At 42.5% G+C, this 21,830-nt stretch overlaps 1 protein-coding gene across 3 annotated transcripts in view; it reads left to right on the top strand.

Annotated features, from left to right (window-relative positions):
- Window positions 1–19,861, top strand: part of ino80c (INO80 complex subunit C) — a 32,391-nt gene extending 12,530 nt beyond the window's left edge. For 2 of the 3 annotated variants that reach the window (XM_055657830.1, XM_055657814.1), the window contains exons 3-5: window positions 2,802–2,913; window positions 4,645–4,712; window positions 19,447–19,861. In XM_055657830.1, the coding sequence (XP_055513805.1) occupies window positions 2,802–2,913; window positions 4,645–4,712; window positions 19,447–19,578 (312 nt within the window). In that variant the 3' untranslated portion in view covers window positions 19,579–19,861. Of the gene's footprint in view, window positions 1–2,801; window positions 2,914–4,644; window positions 4,713–11,449; window positions 11,546–19,446 lie in introns of all 3 variants that reach the window. The other variant, XM_055657821.1, reaches the window with a different exon arrangement.
- The last annotated feature ends 1,969 nt before the right edge of the window (window positions 19,862–21,830 follow it).

Here is a 21,830-nt window from a genome sequence, read left to right as displayed (position 1 = left end):
CGGGAGCCCGCGGGTCCCTGGAGGGAGACCGCTTTTCAGGGCTCTCGCAACGGCGACTTCTCCCGCCCGAGTTGCGGGGTCGAAGAGCTCCTGGAGCGGGGCCTAACATCACCGCCCCGCGCGGCTTGGAATGGCCGCGGGACTCTGCGAGCGCACGCCAGGGGCTCTAACATCAAGACCCGGTGTGCGGCCTTGCATCACCCGGCATGGTTTTAATGGCCGCGGGACAATCGCCATCGCCAGCCGGGGGCTTTGACTTTGACTCTGACATCGGGGGAGGGGGGGAGTGCAGTGGAGAGATAAGTTTTTTTGGCCTTCCATCACAGCGATGTGATGGATGTTTATGTAAATTATGTTGTGTCTTGGGTCTATTTGTTTGTAATGTATGGCTGCAGAAACGGCATTTCGTTTGGACCTCAAGGGGTCCAAATGACAATTAAATTGAATCTTGAATCTTGAATCTTGAACCCCAGATTATCTACATCAGTGCTCAAAATTGTCCTGCCATTTACTTTACACCTGCCTTTTACATTTGACCTCTGTAGACGCATCACCTCACACTTATCCAGATTAAATTGAAACTACTATTTCTCTGCCCAAATTTCCAACTGATCTATATCCGCTGTATTCCTGAACAATCTCCCTTGCAATCCACAGCTCCCATCAACTTTCATATCACCTAGAAACTTTAAAATCAGTCAACCTATGTTTTTATCCATAGAACACAAAATGATGGATTAACTCAGCAATTACATGGATGGACGGTGTTTCACATCACGACCCCTCTTCAGTTTATTTGTATAATACAAATGACAGATACCTACAGAATACCACTGGTCACAGAACTCCGTCAGTAAAGCATCTATATGTCACTGACCCCTGTCTTCAAGCAATTTTGTATCCAATTTATCAACTAACCATAGATTCCATGTGACCTAGTCTTCTATATCAGCCTATAGTGAGGGATCTTGTCAATGGTTTCCCGAAGTCCATGAAGACAATGTCCACTACCCTACCCTCATTAATCACTTTCTCAAAAGAAAATTCAATCAAATATGTAAGACAGGACCAGCCCAACATAAACCCATGCTGCATCACCCTGATAAGTCCATGCCTGGCAAAATATGAGTAAATCCTATCCATAAGAACCTTCAGTTATTTCCCTACCACTGAAAAATGTAACTGCCTTATTTGTCTCTGTTGGTTTCTTAAACAAAAGAATGAAATTAGTCTACTTGCAATGCCTATGGCAAAAGAAAATACACTGATCACTGTCAAGGCCATGGCAATCTCCTTCCTTGCTTCCCTCAGCATTCTGGGACCGACCCTTTCCCTAGCTACTCCCATATTCCTAACATGTTTATAAGAGATTTTTTGGAATTCTCCTTAATTTCCGATGTTGGGGGAGTCCAGAACCAAGGGCTACAGTTTAGGAATAAGGGGTAAGCCATTTAGAACGGAGTTGAGTAAAAACTTTTTCACACAGAGAGTTGTGAGTCTGTGCAATTCTCTGCCTCGGAGAACGGTGGAGGCTGGTTCCCTGGATACTTTCAAGAGAGAGCTAGATAGACACTCTTAAAGATAGCTGAGTCGAGGAATATGGGGAGAAGGCAGTAACAGGGTATTGATTGTGGAATGTCAGCCATGATCACATTGAATGGCCTACTCCTGCACCTATTGTCTATTATCTATTGTCCTTGGAAAGAACATTTCATTGTTCCTTTTAGCCCTTCCAATTTCTTTCCTGCATCCTTTATATTTCTCAAGGAACCTTGACTGGTTTCCACTTCCTAAGCCTTGCATGTGCTTTTACCTTTGACTTCTAGCCATCCAGGTTCCCAAACCTTACCATTCTTATCTTACAATCTCACAGGAACATGTTAACCTGAACTCTAATCAATAGCCATTCAAATGATTTTTGCAAATCAGATCTGGATTTGCATTCATATACCCATCTCCATGTCCTTCCGAATACAGTTGCAATTAGCCTTCCTCCAATTTGGCACTTTGACCTGAGGGCCGGACTTGTCCATTAGTATCTTAAAACCTACGGAGTTTTAGTTATTGTTTCCAAAATGCTCCGATCACCTGGCCAGGATCATTCCCAAGATAAGGTATTGTATGGGCCCCATCCCAAATTAGACTAATAACATATTGCTTCAAGAAACCCTCATGGTTGTACCTAACAAATTCTGCCCCAACTAAGCTCCTGGTACCAAGGGAGCCCCACTCAATATTTGGGAAGTTAAAATTGCCCAGTATAGCAACTGTTTTTACACCTTTCTATGATCCACCTGTATATATTTTCCTCTTGCTCCTGGCAATTTGGAGGCCTATAGTATAACCTTGTCATAGTAATTACACCTTTCTTATGTGTGAGTTTTACCAAAGTCCTCTGAATGCAGCTGTAGCATTCCCTTTAATTATTAATGCAACTCCCCTGTCTTTTTACATCCCTTTCTGTCATGTCTAAAACATTAATACCCATGAATATTGAGCTGCCAGTCCGACTTCTACAACTAATTCTGAGCTGTATTAAGGCCTGTTAGATTTGGTCACGTTTGTATTTTCAGCACGTATTTAGCAATCTACACCGTTTCATTTGAATGAATTTTCAGTGAAAATTTAGTTATTAGAAAATGCGGAGCTGAATCTATGTGATATTGTTGAGGTTAAAAATCCAAACATTATTTGTTGATTGTATGAACAGGTAGAAATGAGAATTATTTCAAGAATAAGAGCAGTAAATATCTGTTTAATTGCCTGGTACATAGCTTTTGATTTGGTGTCTTCATTTTTAGCACTCTGGCATTGGCGGCGCTGGCGTTGGCAAGAAGAACCGTGTCTGGAAAAATCTGAAACAAATTCTTGCCACCGAGAGAATGTTACCATGGAAACTAAATGATCCTAACTGTAAGTTGCTTTGACAATTTTTACCATTATATATATATATTTTTAAAAGAACCATGGTGAAATCTATGTGTTTTGCAATAGATTTCTGGAACCAACTGGTTCAGAAGGTAGATACAAAATGCTGGAGTAGCTCAGTGGGACAGGCAGCATCTCTGGAGATGCTGCCTGTCCCACTAAGTTACTCCAGCATTTTGTGTCTAAAGTCAAAGTCAAAGTAGCCTTTATTGTCATTCAGACCTTCTTTTCAAACCAGCATCTGCAGTTCTTTTCGAGACACGTTACTGGTTCAGATTCTATCAACTAAACATCTGAAATCCCTAATAAATTTCAGTTTATAATTTGTTGTGGACACCAGATCTAATGAAAATAGAACTTGGTATTGGTTTATTCATGTCAAGTGTACCAAGATGCACTGAAAAACTTTGTTTTGTGTGCTATCCGATCAGATCATACCATACATGAGTACACAATCGAGCCACACACAAGTATAATAGGTAGTTATAATGAGAAAAATAACCAGTTTGCAGAATATAGTACTGCAGTGTTACAATTACAGAGAAAGTTTGGGTTAAAAACAGTGCAAGGGCTGAAATTATATAGGTTAAAAATTGGGAACACACCTTTTGCTTATGATAGGTCTGTTCAATAGCCTAATATCAGCGAGGAAGAAACTATTTCTGAATCTGATGGCATGCGTTTACATGCTTTGTACCTTTTGCTCAATGGGAGAGAGGAGATGAATAAACGACCGGGATGGAAGTGGGTCCTTGATTATTTTGGCCATTAGTTCTGAGGTGGCATGAATTGTCGATTGGTAAAAGGTGGAGGATGGGGGACAGGGTGGTGGAGGCTGGTTTGTTTTATGGTCTGAGAGACAACTACAACTTTGCAATTTCTTGGGTACAGCAGTTGCAAAACCAAGTTGTGATACAACCCGATAGATGCTTTCCATATTACATCTATAGAAATTTGTAAGAGTCATTGGCGATGTCCTGAATTTCCTTAGTCTTTTAAGGAAGTAGATAGGTTAGTGTGCATTCTTGGCCAATGTGTCAATATGGTTTGGCGAAGAGAAATCATTGGTGATATTTACACAAAGGAATTTGACCCTCAATCAATTCCACTTGAGAAATAAGAGATTGTTAAGATATTGACCGTAACAAAATACTTTTGTTGTGATTATGAACCTGGGAATGATAACTTTAATTCGAAAATGCATCCTTTGAAATGGCAAAATGATTTATTCATTATTCCATTATGCCATATTGTTAGAAAATTGAAGAAAGAAAATTATTAAAACCTATATTTTATCTGCAAATTTGGTATAGTTTCTTTGCTTTGAAAGTAACATTTGAAAGTGATTTAACATTTTAAAACAAAATCTCTAACCTATATTTAATGATCATCATAAGTCAGTTGGGCTACTACGTAGCAATTGTGTATTAAAGTTTTAATTGTTCTTTGGCCACCAGGGTTTTATGGGTAGTGTTGTTCTTCTGCAGCCAAGAAACCAAAAAGTCTAAAGTTCTGCATTAATAAAATTATATAAAACCAACCTATTGTGGGAATGGATCATTATTGGAGGCACATGGTATTGGTTTTGATGGTATGGTCCATTTGGTAGGACAGAAAACTGATGGTTTTCCCAGTATTTCACCAGAAAACGAATCTTGTGAAATATTCTAAAATAGTTTTTAAAAATTAAAAAATGTTTTTATTCTCAATTTTCAGATTGCAACATTGATGCTCCACCTTCCTTTAAACCAGCAAAAAAGTACTCTGATATTTCAGGACTTCCTGTAAGTATGAAGTACATTATTTGTATTGTATTGAGTTAATTTAATGCAAATAAATTGATGTTTTATACAGTATTGTTCTAAAGAAGCTTGCCAAACCAAATGCTTCACCATAGTATAATTGTGGGGTTTAGTGGACAAATTGTCGGATTTACAGCAGAGATCGTATGAGTTGACAGTCTTTTTCCCAGAATTTAAATCTCAAATACTAGAAGGCATAGATTTAAATTGAGATGGGGAAAACATAATGGATATGTGGGTGTCAAACATTTTTGCAGTGGTGGAAACAGATATATTTAAGAGGCATTTAGATGAGCATATGAACTTGCTGATCTTGACTTGTTCATCACAATGTATTTGTGTAGTGTTTTTCATGATTTGGCATAATGCGAAGCTCTATTCAACCTATGAAATTTACTGAAATATGGAAACACAACAGCCAATAAACATACAACAAATTTGCACAATAGGAATCTAGTCTGCAGATTTTCTTGCATGGAAATACCATATGGTGCATTTACTGACAAAGCAAATTGTTTAGTACGTCTGCTTCATAGCCTTATGGTTAGTGGGCTACAATTAGAAGCTACATTCGCATTGTCACCATCATCATATAAGAGGCTCAACATGGCTTTATGACTCTTATGCTCCATGCCTTTCTTTATTAAATAACGATGTCATTTGCTTTTGGAATGACTTTTTTTTAAATTTATTTTTATTAGAAGCAATTGTACAAAGATAAAACATTCGGCATCTAAAATTATACAATTATTGTACAGCTTCATTTTAACCTTGTAACCTAAACTATGAAAATGAAAAAAGAAAAGAAGAAGAAAACAAGAAAGGAAAAAACTAGGAAGTGAAAAGATAGATCGAAAAAGAACAAAAGACCCCTAAATTACCAAAGTAGTGTGGTAGAAAGATATAGAAATAAGGAAAAAGAAAAAGAAAGGTGGAGATATACCTTTCCCCTCGTCCCCCTGCCCACCTCACCCAACCCAGCGTCGGATTTGAAATTTAAATTTGTGATGCACCATGCTATTGTTGTAAGAATTCGGTGAAGGGTGTCCATGTCTTGAGAAATTGATTTGGTTTTTCCGCCAAGACAAGCCTAATGTTTTCCAAATGTAGTGTCTCGGACATGTTTGTGATCCACATCTTCACTGGAGGGACTGTTGGCTGTTTCCAAAATTTAAGTATTAATTTTTTCGCCGTTATCAGGCCATAGTTAAGGAAACGTCTTTGAAATATCGTTAGCTCTGAACAGGCCTCTGACATACCTAGTGTGATCAATTTTATGTCGGGATCTAATTTTGTTTTAAGTACTTTGGAAAAGATATCAAAGATTCCCCTCCAGAAGTTTTGTAACTTTGTACAGGAAACAAAAGAATGGGTTATGGTTGCTTCTTGGAGGAGACATTTATCACAGATAGGAGAGACATTTGGGAAGATCTTATTCAATTTAGACTTTGAATAATATAGTCTATGCAGTATTTTAAATTGTATTAGTGAGTGCCTAACATTAAGAGAACAGTAGTGTATATATGGAAGACTTTTCTCCCAACTATCCTTTGAAATTATTAAACCCAATTTGTCTTCCCAAGCTTGCCTAATTATTTCCGACGATGGGATATGTAAATTTAAAAGGGTATTATAGAAGTATGATATTAACTTATTTGAATCCGCCTTTCTATTCATGCATTCATCGAGTATATCTGGACCCATGGAGTGATAATCTTGCGTGTGTATTTTCACATAATCTCGTATTTGAAGGTATCTGAAGTAATGACTACCTTTCAGATGATATTTCAACTGTAACTCTGATAACATGTAACATTGATACCCAAAAAAGATAAAGATCTTGAAGAGCCAGGATCATATAGCTCTTTTAAATACAGACCAGAAAATATTAGCTAAAACCCCGGCAAGAAGACTAAGTAAGTACGTTAGTAAATGAATACACTCTGATCAAACTGGATTTATACCCAAGAGACATTCGTCCAATAACTTGAGACACTTGTTTAATATAATGTACTCACACAGAACGATAAACGAAGACTTATCAATTATCTCCTTAGATGCAGAAAAAGCATTTGACCAAGTAGAATAGTAATATCTCTTCACAGTATTGGAAAAATTACAACTAGGAGACATTTTTATTTCATGGATAAAGTTGTTATATAACAATCCGACTGCCAGAATACTGACTAATCAAACACTCTCACATAAATTTCAAATATCCAGGGGCAATAGACAAGGGTGTGCATTATCACCGATGTTACTTGCCCTTGCCATAGAACCCTTAGCTGAAAGTATAAGAGTACATCTGAGCATTCATGGCTATAATACTAAATATACTAATAATAAGATTTTGCTATATGCAGACGATGTACTATTATATATTACCAACTCCCAAGTCAGTATCCCAAATATACTAAATCTTATAGAACAATTCGGCTCCTTTTCAGGGTATAGAATAAATTGGAACAAAAGTGAAATGATGCCGATAAAACCTCAAGATCCGTCACACCTCCTAAAATTTCCCTTTAGAATTGCTACGGAAAAATTTAAATATCTTGGAGTCTATGTAACTAGAAAATATCCTTCCTTATTTCAAGCAAATTTTCCACCATTAATCACCAAATTAAATGCCCTTATCCGATTTTCCTTCCACAACTCTTGTACCTATTTCAATCAATACTGATTTTCCTCCCTTAAAACTTAAAAAAACTCGACTCTGTGATTACAAACTATATCTGGGATTATAAAACTCACAGAATTCACAAACGACACTTATGCAACCCTAAAGAAATCGGTACACTGGCTCTCCCTAATTTTCTTCTCTATTACTGGGCAACTAATATTAAAAATGTAATCTACTGGATGGACGATACATGCCAACAAGTAAACTGGTTAAAAATGGAGAGTGAAGATTGTTTGCCTTTCAATATAGGCGCGATTCTTCTCTCTCCAATACATCTGAAGAAATCAACGTATGAGAAAAATCTGATAATCCATAGCACCTTACAAATTTGGAAACAGTTGAAATCAACCCTTAAATTGAGAAATTTATCTCACCTCTTACCAATCGCCAATAATCCCTCGTTTAACCGGCTACTTTAGACAAGGCGTTTGTACAATGGGAAAGCCTAGGAATTAAAAAGCAGGGAGACCTTTACGAGATGGGGACCTTCCTCGCATTTCAAGAATTACAGATTACTTTTTTTTACCTTGCCTTTGAAAGACATTCACATATAGTCTGAAGAAGGGTCTCGACCCCGAAACGTCACCCATTCTTTCTCTCCATAGATGCTGCCTGTCCCGCTGAGACGCTCCAGCATTTTGTGATCTACCACATATAATACGTTCCCTTTACTCCTGTATCCAGTTTAGAATGTTATCATTTCATCTGCAATGGCTCTTCATTTTTCCTGCCTAATATATAATTACATATTGCATTTTAAGCAATTTCCCTGGCTGTATGCAATATAGTTTTCTAAATTCTCCAAAATAGAGCCATAGGACAATACAGCATGGAAAAGGGACTTTTAGCCAAACCCATCCATGCCAATCAAGCTGCCTAACTGAGCTGGTTCTGCTTGCCTGTATCCCTCTGAACATTATCTATTCATGTACCTGTCTAAATGAAAATAAAGTAATGTAAATGTTACTGTTATTCAAAATTTTTTCTTATATTTCCAAATTGTTGTTTTTAATCCTTGCATTTAAATACTGCAGCTGCCTTGGTTCACAGTTACCTCTGGATCAATGGTCCGGCCCTCTGGTTTTTAGTTCACTAACTTAATAATAATTAGGGGGCAGCACAGTGGCACAGCAGTGGAGATGCTGCCTGTCCCGCTGAGTTACTCCAGCATTTTGTGTCTACCTTTGATTTAGACCTGCATGTGCAGTTCTTTTTCACACAGGGTTTGTACTGCCCTTGATTAGGAGAATCGTCCACTTTATGCATTGCCAACAGCTTTAGTACATTTTCTGAAGCAAATTTAATACCATCTAATATCACAACTACCTCTTTTTGAACAGGGACATAACACTGGAGTGTATGTTAAAAGACTTGCTACAGTATGCACCATATTGCGCAATTTGAAGCTGAAAAATGCAAAAGCTCCTTACCAATGGGTGGGGGGCGCCCTCCTCCCACACCCTTGCCCCCCCCCCCCCCCCCCCCCCCCCCCCCCCCCCCCCACCACCCTTGGTCGCTACGCTCCTCAGGCTTGATTTCTCGCTCCCAACTCTCACCCAGTGTTGGCTGCCCTGATTGCATTGTTTTTTTTGGCAGGCAAACAAGTGACATCCGTCTTCTCTCATAGGTGCTAAATTGTAGACCAAAGCTAAGGTTGACTGCATTTTAGCGGTTGGTGCTGAGATTAGCAGCAAAGAAAAATAAAGTGCTGAATGTTTTGAAGTGACAATGTGATCCAGGCTAAAGAGAAAATGAAGTGGCTACATGATTAAAATCCCAAATGACAGGAGTCAAGAGTGCTTTATTGTCATATCCCAGATAAAAATCCAGCTGTTCAACAATAAAGCCTGGATATGCTGGAAATATTTAACAGGCCAAGGCAATATAGTGATATAGCATGGAAACGGGCTATTAAACTCGCCCAGGTCGACCACTATGTCCATGAGAGCTTGTCCCATTTGCCTGTGTTTGGCGCACCTCACTCTAAAATTTTCCTGTCGATGTGCCTGTCCAAATATCTTTCAATGGTTGTAATTGACATCCAAGATGCATTACAACTTGGTTTTTCAACATGTCTGCAGGAAATTTCAGAAATTGTGCATGAACCCAGTCCATCACACAACTCAGCCACCCAATGCCTGCCCTCTGACTTAAGTACCTTAACTCTATAACTTAAAAACTCTGAAAATCTACCAACATAATCAAGGACCATTTACACGCTGATTGTCCCCGCTTCTCTCCTTTCTTGTTGAGTAGAAGATACAAATGCTTGAAAGTACATGCTGCCTGATTCAGTGACAGCTTGTTGACTGCTATAATCAGAATAATGAACTGTCCTCATAAACCCTTTGCCCCCTTTGAAATGTTCCATTTTTTAAATCTCCATTTCCCTGTTGTTGCAATGCTATACTATATTCTGCACACTGGTATTTTTCCCCTTTGCACTACCTGGTGTACTCGATTGTAGTCGGGTATGGTATGATTTGACTGTATAGCAAGCAAAATGTTATTTATTTTACTTTATAACATGTAATAGTAACCACTTCCATTGACATTTCATTCCATATGCCATTACCCTCTATGAAAAAGTTGTCCCCTTATGTCCTTTTTAATTCTTTCTCCTCTCCCTGGGGAAAAAAAGAGACTGACCATCCACCTTATCTACATAGGTTCCTCATGATTTTGTGTACCTCTGAGGTCCCTCAACCTCTTCCTCTACAGTTAAAACAGAGACAGCCTATCCAGACTCTCCTGATAACTATGTTTTTCTCTTCACAAATGTTAACGGGGTCAATTGCTTTTCATCAGGGGAATAATTGGGAGAACATTTTAAACTGCGAGGAGGTAGATTGTAGGTGAGATTACAGGATACAAGAGATGAAAAAGCAATGCAAAAGAGTGAATGTTCTTTTTAAATGGTATATTTTATTGTCACATGTGACAAGGCACAGTAAAATTCTTTGCTTGCGTGCCCAAGGTTTGCAAATAGTTGCCACATAAATGGTGCTGACAAAGTTACACAGTACCCCGCCGGCTCTTCCTTTGTTCTTGCCCCCCACCTTGCCCCCCCCTCCTCCCCCCCCCCCCCCCCCCCCCCCCCACACCCCTCCTCCTGTGTTTCTGCCCACCCCCCCTCCCTCATGGCAGTCCCCCCACGCCGGGACCTTCATTGTTTCGGTCTTCAAGGCCCCTCTGGCAGTCCCCAAGGGACCTCCCCCCCCCCGCACCCTGCCGCCCCCCCCCGGCTTCTCCATGGCCATCATAGTGGCCCAAGGCTCCCACCGACCCACGAGGATCTGTCCATCGACCCACGAGGATCTGTCGGTCACAAGGCCCCTCTGCTGCCACCCAAAGTCCCACCCCTGCCGCGAGGCTCCATCGGCCCAGGCTGGTTTTGCTGCCCGGCTTCTCCATGGCTCCCTGTGGGGGAGAGTCGGGCCTACCAGGTGGATTCAGGTCCGCGGCGGGTGAGTCCAGCACACCAGCAGGCGAGTCCTCGGTCTCTACGCGCCCGCGGCTCCCCGTAGCCAATGATAATCATTAAACAAGGAACACTGACGAAAGGAAAATTGCAGCTCTTGTACAGCTGCAGGTTCTCACAAACCTTATATTTTACTGCCTGCATAAAGAACACGCTTAAGACACATGATGCAAGTCAAACAAGCCTTGATGCTGCTGATATCCTGGGCAAAAATTGAAGAATGAGACAAAATGAGAGTTACTCCAGTGAGGTGGGAGGAGATGGAATGGGAACATTTGGCAAAGCATAGCCAACGTTAAGGATTCATTCAGAGTACTGGCCAAGAGTTAATTTCAGCTGTGTATTTGACAAGATATCTGGACTGAGTGAATTAACTGATGGAAGAAAAAAAGAGAAAAATAACTGGTCATTAAATTGTCAGGAATAAAGAAGGTTCATGATAAAGGTTGAATAATCATCAGGGGAATGTAGCATGCCGGTCATCCTTGGCACAGAGTAAAGAGCTAGCATTAAAAATCCAAGACACTAAATGACAGATTATTGATTTATTCAAAGGGGATGGAGGATGGTTCAACCAAGAGAGTGTTGCGATCAGAGATGCAGGAACAAGATCTACATAATGGACCATGCTAAGGGTACAGCAGAAGGATGGTAGGAAAAGTGATCTGTGAAGCAGTGATGGCAACCATTTTATGGTGTGAAGCAGAGGGTCATGGTTGATGTGGACCCCACTTAAGGGGCCCAGAATGGAACAGGAAAGTAAAGCGCAATGTAGAAACAGAAATGGCTGTAAATTACGTATGTAATATGACTTGAGCATGATTGTGCAAAAATTTATAGAAGATGTTGGTAAGGCTGCATTTAGAGTATTGTGTTCAGTTCTGGGCACCATTGGAAAGGAAAGATGTCAAGCTGGAAAGGATACAGAGAAGAATTACAACAATGTTGCCAGGGCTAGAGGGTCTGAGCTATAGGGAGAAGTTGAATAGGCTGGGACTCTATGCCTTGGAGCTCAGGAGGATGAGGAATGATCTTATTGAGGTGTAGAAAATCATGAGTGGAATAGATCGGGTAGATGTACAGAGTCTCTTGCCCAGAATGGGTGAATCGAGGACTAGAGGGCATACAGTGCATTCAGAAAGTATTCAGACCCCTTCACCTTTTCCACATTTTGTTACGTTACAGCCTTATTTAAAAATTGATTAAATTATCTTTCTTTATCATCAATTTACACACAATATCCCAGAAGAAGTAGCGAAAACAGGTGTTTAGAATGCAAAGTATTTAAAAAGAAATAACTGAAATATCACATTTATATAAGTATTCAGACCCTTTCCTATGACACTCAAAATTGAGCTTAGTTTCATCCTGTTTCCATTGATTATCCTTGAGATGTTTCTTCAATTTGATTGGAGTCTACCAGTGGTAAATTAAATTTATTGAACATAATTTGGAAAGGCACACATCTGTCGATATAAGGTCCCACAGTTGACGGTGCATGTCAGAGCATAAACCAAGCCAAGAAGATAAAAGACGAAGCCATGTAGACCTCCGAGACATGATTGTGTAAAAACACAGATCTGGGGAAGGGTATAAAACAATTTCTGCAGCATTGCAGGTCCCGAAGAGCACAGTGGCCACCGTCATTCGCAAATGGAAGAACTTTGGAACCACCAGGACTCTTCACAGATTTGGCCTCCTGGCCAAACAGTGCAATCTGGGGAGAAGGGCCTTTGGTCAGGGAGGAGACTAAGAACCCAATGATCACTCTGACAGAGTTCCAGAGTTCCTCTGGGATGGGAGAACCTTCCAGAAGAACAGCTATATCTGCAGCACTCCACCAATCAGGCCTTTATGGTAGAGTGGCCAGACGGAAGCCACTCCTCAGTAAAAGGCACATGACAGCCTGCTTGGAGTTTGCCCAAAGGCATGATAAACAACATTCTCTGGTCTGATGAAACTAAGATTGAACTCTTTGGCCTGAATGCCAAGAGTCACGTCTGGAGGAAACCAGACACCGCTCATCACCTGGCCAATACCATACCTATGGTGAAGCATGGTGGTGGCAGCATTATGCTGTGGGGATGTTTCAGGATTGAGGGAAAGATGAATGGAACAAAGTACAGAGATCCTTGATGAAAACCTGCTCCAGACCGTTCTGGACCTAAGATTGGGGTGGAGGTTCACCTTCCAACAGGACAACGACCGATAGCACACAGCCAAGACAACACAGGTTGTGGCTTTGTGACAAGCTGGTGAATGTCCTAGAGTGGCCCAGCCAGAGCCCAGACTTGAACCCGATCGAACATCTTTGGAGGGGCCTGAAAATAGCTGCGCATCGACGGTCCACATCCAACCTGACAGAGCTTGAGAGGATTTGCAGATAATAATGGGAAAAATTACCCAAATACAGGTGTGCCAAGCTTGTAGCATCATACCCAAGAAGACTTGAGGCTGCAATCGCTGCCAAAGGTGCCTCAACAAAGTACTGAGTAATAGGCCTTTCTCACAGGGCGACTTGACGCAAGAGTTAACCAGAGTTTAACATCGTGGGAACCTCGTGCGATAACAGTACGGCATTCGTGGACCACCGTGGCACTAACGGCAGGTAATCGTGTAACTTGGTGACTCGGGAGAAAATTCAAGCAAGCTTGAATTTCTCCAAGAGTGACTTGTACACTTGTGGTTGAGCATTGCAACATTATATGAACGTAGTGGCCAGTGCGATATCCGTGCGATATCCCATGTCACGTGTACTTCTTTGAGAGATACAGCTCGGAGTCCTCGCCGACTAGCGATCGATGCCTTTCCGAAGCAGGATCCGGAACGTTACCAATCAATGTTCTCCAGAGACCCGTGTAAGGAGTGAACTGCACATGCTGGTTTAAACTGAAGACAGACACAAAAAGCTGGAGTAACTCAGCGAGTCAAGCAGCATCTCTGGAGAAAAATAGGTGATGTTTCGGGACGAGACACATCTTCAGACTCAATTCCGATTAGGATGTCTGAAGAAGGGTTCCGATTCGAATCGCCACCTATTCTTTTTCTCCAGAGATGCTGCCTGACCCGCTGACTTACTCCAGCTTTTTATGTTTTTCTTCCCAGATCTGACTTGGGTAACTTAGGTAACTTACACTCTCTCTCTCTCCCCCATGGTCAGGATCGAACCCCGGTCTCTGGGGCTGTGAGGCAGCAACTCTACCACTGTGCCGCATGTAGTCAGATTTAATAAATTGCTGGTGTTGCTTCCAAAGACAGAGGCATTGATAATATTAGATCAGAATTGCATCTTTCCTCTAATAGTCAATTATTAGTCAATTAATAATAGAATCAATTATTGTTGGTGACATTTCACCTACGAATATCAGGCTATTTTCGCAGAGGTGAGGGCCAGTTAGGCATAGCAAAAGGTATGAACACTTTAAAACATTTTTTTCCGACTATTTTGTCAAATGCAAATACAGGGAGAATGATCAAAGTGCTCACATGGCTCACTCTGTTAGAAGCGTTCTGCGTTTAAATGTTCCGTGTATTCCTTCTTAAAGTATAAATTTATGTGTGGCCAGGGGTGCGATTGAGAACAGCTGGGAAAGGGCGGAGGGGGCGTCACGAATAACAGCGTTTCCCTGGCCATATTATGGCCCATTCCCCAACCGTAACATTAATCAAGCTCTGTCTATCTCCGCCTTCACACCACCCCCCTGTGACATGGGTTAGTCATCGCTGGGCGGGCTGTGGGCCGAATGGCCTGCCAACGGGAGTCAGAGACTGACACTGAGATCCATTGTGCAGGAAGGAACTGCGGATGCAGGTTTTTACCGAAGATAGACACAAACGCCACCTGTTCATTTTCTCCAGAGATGTTGCCTGACCCATTGAGTTACTCCAACATTTTGTGTCTGTGTTCACTATGAACATTGAATTATTTGATTTTACGTAACTTACACTCTCTCTCTCACCCCCGCCCACCCCCCTCCCCCCCCCCCCCCCCCCCCCCCCCCCCCATGCAGTAAATGTCGGTTAACCAGTCCAAGGTTTGCAACAATGGTCCCCTCTTGGGATCAAACTATCCCTAGCCAACAATTGGCCTATCAGGGAACCAAATATAGACACAAAGTGCTGGAGTGACTCAGTGGGTCAGGCAGCATCTCTGGAGGAAAGGGTTAGGCGACATTTCGGGTCGGGACCCCTCTTCAAAATACCCTGCTGAGGTCATCTGTTGTTGGCCCTGATTTGTCCCGGTCTTTTCTTGCTTCCAGTTCCCCCCCTACAATCATCCCGAAGAAGGGTCCCGACCAAAAATGGAATTTATTCCTTTTCTCCAGAGATGCTGCTTGGCCCGCTGAGTTACTCCAGCATTTTGTGTCTAACTTGCTGATTCAGACAGTTTTTGATTATCAAGGATTCTGCGCTGACTCTTTACAAGTACCACAGATCCCCACCTTTATAAATTTCTATCTGGCAGTGTTTTCTGTCTCAGGAATTTCAGCCCTTTGTCTGTAGTTACTGTCATCAAATAAAGACAAAGGGCTGAAATTCCTGACAGAAAACACTGCCAGATAGAAATTTATAAAGGTGGGGATCTGTGGCACTTGTTACTGTCATCAAATAAAGACAAAGGACTGAAATTCCTGAGACAGAAAACACTGCCAGATAGAAATTTATAAAGGTGGGGATCTGTGGTACTTCTGAAACACATGTTGGAAATTTAAACTTGGGCGCAACTAACATCGTCTAAGTAATGTGGCATCTTCCTGCAGTAAAGTCACGGCATTAGTGCAGGCATGTCTCCAAATGAGCCAATTCAACCAAGGGAGGATATTTATAGTGTGTGAAAAAAAAGTGACGTCATTTGTGCTACGTGACACTTCACAGTTCACAATGTTCATTCAAGATTTAACGGGAAAGCTCGGGAGACGGACAAGTCACTCGCACAAATAACAGAAATGCCAAGTACCGTGGGAACTCTTTATCTACCCCCCGTTATATCGTGTGATATCGTGCTAGACCACGACCACTTCACTCTGGTTACATCTTGCGTCGTCGCCCCGTGAGAAAGCGCTTTAAAGGGTCTAAATGTGATATTTCAGTTATTTATTTTTAATTACTTTGCAAAAATTTCTAAACACCTGTTTTTGCTTTTTAATTATGGGGTATTGTGTGTAGATTGATGATGATAAAAAAAAAGAATTTAATTCATTTTAGAATAAGGCTGTAACGTAACAAAATGTGGAAAAGGTGAAGGGGTCTGAATACTTTCTGAATGCACTGTAGGTTTAAGGTGAAGGGGAAATGATTTATTAGGAATCTGAGGGGTGAATATTTCACACAAAGGGTGGTGGGTGTATGGAACAAGCTACCAGAGGAGGCTGCTGAGGCAGAGACTATCCCAACATTTAAGAAACAGTTAGACAGGTACATGGATAGGACAGATTTGGAGAAATATGGACCAAACACGGGCAGGTGGGACGAGTGTAGCTGGAACATATTGGCCAGTGTGGGCAAGTTGGGCAGAAGGGCCTGTTTCCAGTCGGTATCACACTATGACTCGATAACTCTATAATAATTTCATTTGTGTTCTAGCTGAGAGCTATATGGAAAATAATTGTCAAGGCCAGAATAGTTAACATTTACAAACCTACTTGCTAAATTAACTGCGTGCCAAATATTTTATTGGCAACCAAAAAACATTGACACAAGCTCCACTGACCCGATGTAGCTGATGCATGCAAACTACACCACAGATGCTGCCTCCAGAAAAACAAATTCTCATTAAATTCTCATTTTGAAAGGTATCAAGTAAGCACATTTCCGCAAATCAAGATGTATTGGCAAAATGAGTAGTCATAGAGTGATATGCAGCATGGAAATGCCCTTCGGCCCAACTTGCCCACACCGATCAACATATCCCAGCTACACTAGTCCCACCTGCCTGCGTTTGGTCCATATCCCTCCAAACCTGTCCTATCCATGCACCTGTCTAACTGTTTCTTAAAAGTTGGGATAGTCCCAGCATCAACTATTCCTCTGGCAACTTGTTCCATACAACCACTGTATGAAAAAGTTACCACTCAGATTCCTATTAACTTGTTCATCAGTCAATGAAAGTAAGCATGCAGGTACAGCAGGCAGTGAAGAAAGTGAATGGCATTTTGGCCATAACACGAGGAGTTGAGTATAGGTCCATCTGCAGTTGTACAGGGCCCTTGTGAGACCACACCTGGAGTATTGTGTGCAGTTTTTGGTCCCCTAATTTGAGGAAGGACATTCTTGCTATCGAGGGAGTGCAACGTAGGTTTACAAGGTTAATTCCCGAGATGGCAGGATTGTCATATGCTGAGAGAATGGAGTGGCTGGGCTTGTACACTCTGGAATTTAGATGGATGAGTGGGTTATTATTGAAGGATGATTATTGAAACGTATATAAGATTATAAAGGGTTTGGACACACTAGAGGCAGGAAACGGGTTATCCACTTTGGTGGCAAGAACAGGAAAGTAGACTATTATCTGAATGGTGGCCGATTAGGAAAAGGGGAGATGCAACCAGACCTGGGTGTCATGGTACACCAGTCGTTGAAAGTAGGCATGCAGGTGCAGCAGGCAGTGAAGAAAGCGAAGCGAATGTTAGTATCATTCTCTCATTCATTCTCTTCTCTCTCTCTCTCGTCTCTGTCTCTGTCTCTGTCTCTGTCCCCCCCCCCCCCCCCCTCCCTCTCGGGTCTTTGCACTGTGGTCTAGTTTCATATTGTAAATAGCTGGGGTTTTCCTTAGTACTGAACACTAAGTACCTTGCGGCACCCTACTAGTCACTGCCTGCCATCGTGAAAAGGACCCGTTTACTCCTACTCTTTGCTTCTTGTCTGCCAGCCAGTTCTCTATCCACATCAATACTGAACCCCCAATACCGTGTGCTTTAAGTTTGTATACTAATCTCTTATGAGTAAAACTTTATAACTTGAAATTTCAGTGTAAGGCACTCAACATGTGCTTGATACATTGATTTTCCTTAGGCATAGAACACTAAGTACAGCACAGGAACAGGGCCTTCAGCCCACAATGTCTGTGCCAAACATGATGCCAAAATAATCTCATCTCATCTGCCTGATGATCGTGATCCATATCCCTCCATTCTCTGCATATCCATATAAGTTTATCTACATCCCGCTGTAAACATGTATATCAGCCTTCTTCACAGTCCGCAACTCCAGCAACCTTTGTGTTGAACTTACTAACTAACTGACCAAATTAAATTTATATCCGTCATTTATATATATCGCGAACAGCAGTAGTCCCAACACAGAACCCTGTGGGACTCCACTGGTCATAGACATCCAGCCTGTTTAAAGCCCTTCCACCACAGCCCTCTTGAATAGAATAGCATAGAAACAGGCCCTTCGGCCCAACTTACCCACGCCGCCTAAAATGCCTCATCTACACCAGTCCCACCTACCATACCTCTCAAAAACATGGCCCATATCCCTCTAAAACTATCTTATCCATGTATCTGTCCAACTGTCTCTCAAATATTATGATAGTACCTGCAAAATACTATCTGCAAAGATAAAGATAAAGAGATAATTTTATTGATCACATACACCTAGGTGTAGTGAAATGCTTCTTGCCATGCAGCACATAAAGAAGAATACAAACATAACAATAATAAAGAAATTTAAACATAAAAACATCCCCCCACAATGGTTCCCATTATGAGGGAAGGCACAGTGTCCAGTCCCCATCCCATGTCCACCCATAGTCGGGCCTATTGAGGCCTCCACAGTTGCCTTTAAGGAGGCCGGATGTTCCAGGCCGTTCTCGCCGGATGATGGTGCTCCGGCGTCGGGAGAATCCTCTCGGCTGCATGGGAACCCTGGAACGGCCGCTTCCCTCACCAGAGACCGCGGCTTCCGAAGCCAACAAGGCCGCGCCGGTTGGAGCTCCACCACTGGCGATCTCATCGAGAGATCCCAGGCTCCTGGTGTAAAGTTCGGCGCCGCAGCTGGCCGCTCCACAGACCCGCAGCTCCGCGATGTTTATCCCGGCGGTCTTCAGCTCACCGGCGCTCCAGCGCGGCGACCCGGGCAAGGCATCGCCCGCTCCGCTCCACGATAGCGCTCCAGCGCTGTGCCGCCACCGAAGCCGAGGTTCTGGGCGGTCCCCTCAGGAAACACCGCTCCAGGCCTGCTGGTAGGCCGCGAGGACGGGTCGAAACTGCAGCCCGGAGAAAAGCTGCCTCTCCGACCAGGTAGGGACCCTGAAAGATAGTTTTCCCCCTCCCCCCACATAGAAAAATCTAGACTTCCAGAACAAAAACACTTTAACTAACTAAAAATAAAAAAAAGAGATGAAAAAGAGGCAGCCATACACAGGACAGCGCCCCCTGCAAGTATTGCCTTCTGTTAATAAACCAATTCTGAATCAGAACAACCAAGTTACTGTGAATCTTTTGCATCTTAACCTTCTGGATCAGCATAGCATGTGGGACGCTCAAATGTCTTTAAAAAAAATCCATGTAAAAGACAAATAAACTGATTTTTTTTTCTTTTCCTTGCAGGCCAATTATACAGATCCACAGAGCAAGCTTCGATTTAGCAGCACAGAGGAGTTTTCATACATCCGAATGCTTCCTTCAGACATTGTGACTGGTTATTTGGCTTTGAGGAAGGCAACTAGCATTGTACCATAAATTATTGCATGGAATTTTGTTTGAAATACCTGATTTGCAATTGAAATACCAATTTGCATCGTGAAAATCAAAACGATCTGCAGATGCTGGAAATTTGCAGTGAGTTGTGACATTTGGAGTTCATTGTTCACAGCTGAAATTTCAAGTAAATTGTTTCGATAACAAAGAGTGTAAGTGAATGAACGACATGAAATTGGAAGAGACTTTAAAACTACAAAAAGCCATACATGGAATACTTGGGAATGTCAAATATGCTGAGTGCATAGCCCATATTTGTATTTTTGGTTGGCAACAACCACTCAATTTTGGGAACTTCTGACAAGATCTGCAAATAAGAACACTTCCTATGAAAAGTCTATTACATGACCCTGGATCAAAGACATTGGTTGAAGCGAGTTGTCAGCTTGTCATAATAATGGATGCTCTGGACCAAAGTTAATGAAGTAGGTTGTGGTAATAAAAAAATAAATGCCTAAACATAGTACACTGTAAACAATATGATAAACGAGAGAAAAAAGGAGAAAGAAAAAAATGAAAAATAAAAAATAAAATACAATTTTTTTTTAAATCAGTGCGTATATATACTATATACACACACTCACAAGTACACACACACGCATATATACACATGGGTGTGTGTGTGTGTGTGTAAGATCTTGACCGCTTTTGACACAATGCGATTTGATTTCCGAGAGAACGCCGCCACTTACGGAGGTCATTTTTGGCCACCTACCTCAGAGCCCCCCTCCGCCGGACTGGACCAGAGGATTTTTCCCATTGATGAAAAATCAGTGAGATATTAATGTTTTTTAAAAAATTGCCATTTTCTCTGCTGCCCCTGCTGGTGGGAGGGGGGGAGGGACCATAAAACCTGGATGTGGTGTGCCTCATTCGGTCTCTGCAAGATGGAGGAAGCGAGAGTCACGTCACTCTAAATAACACTGAGCAGATGTCTACTCAACTGTGAGTGCCCTTAATGTGGTTTGAAAATGAAAATATGGTTGGTTTGAAGTAAAAAGGCACTGCAAATGGTTGTTTGGGGGTAGGGTTGAAGTAAAAAAGGCACTGCAAATGGTCATTTGGGTTGAAGTAAAAAGGCACTGCAAATGGTTGTTTGGGGGGTTTGGGTTGAAGTAAAAAGGCACTGCAAAGGGGTGCTTGGGGGTTTTGGGTTGAAGTGAAAAGACACTGCAAATGGTTGTTTGGGGGTTTTGGGTTGAAGTAAAAAGGCACTGCAGATGGTTGTTTGGGGGTTTTGGGTTGAAGTGAAAAGGCACTGCAAATGGTTACTTGTCTAAACTTGACAACTTCCTGTTTGCCCTATATTGATTTTAGATAAAACGCTACCACTTACTGCTGTGATTTTTGGCCATCTTACTCAGTCCCCCTCCACTCATCAGGTGCAGAGGGTTCTACCCATCAATGAAAAATAAAAGTGTTATTAGTGTTACTACCCCCCCCCCCCCTCTCTCCATCCCCCCCCCTCCATCCCCTCCCTCTCTCCCCCCCCTCCCTCTCTCCACCCCCCCAGTCTCCCCCTCCTCTCCCTACCCCCGTCCATCTCTTTCTCTGCCCCGGGGAGGGGGTAGAGGGGGAGGGGGTAGAGGCAGCACCTACCCAGGTCATAGAGCAGCAGACTCCTCAACATGCGCTGCGCCCGAGCTAGGCTACGGCCGGCGTGGACCCGAGCGAGGCCCGGAGCGAGGCCTGGAGCGAGCTGAGGACAGTCAAAAGCAGCGGAGGGGCGGTCGATTGTGGCTTCCACGAGGGGAAGCCCAACCGCGTGACAGACGATCGGGCGGGAGAGGCGGAGAGCAGGTCATCACCAGCGAGGAACAGGCGTCACAACTCCCCGAGTTCCTGCGATCGACGGAGGAATCGCAGGTCTCCATAGACAGCCTCTCCCAGAGGGAGTAATAGCCACCATGATCAACTTCCCATCGCGCTGTCCCGCAACCGTGCAAGAGCTGGCTGCTCTTGAAAAGGAGACGCAGTCGTCTTTCTTACAGTTTGGCTTTCTTCCCAACCAATTGTTCAAGCGCTTTTGATTACAACATGCGCCTTTAATTTAGTTCAACAAAGAAACTGACAAGTTACTAAAGAACTTGTCACTCGCGCCCGCGCAATGTTATAGAACTTCAAGGAGCCCTGCGGAGTGCACAGCACGACCTGAGCAGCAGTTTAAAAACGCTAAGTGACAAATTTAAGAAGCCAAGAAGTGCAGAAGACAGAACAGGGGTGACGTCACTCGC

This window comes from Leucoraja erinacea, chromosome 2 (genome assembly GCF_028641065.1).
Source record: "Leucoraja erinacea ecotype New England chromosome 2, Leri_hhj_1, whole genome shotgun sequence".
In the NCBI taxonomy this organism is placed as follows: Eukaryota; Metazoa; Chordata; class Chondrichthyes; order Rajiformes; family Rajidae; genus Leucoraja; species Leucoraja erinaceus.
Note: the sequence above shows the minus strand (reverse complement) of the source record. Positions and strands in the feature narration are given on the sequence as shown.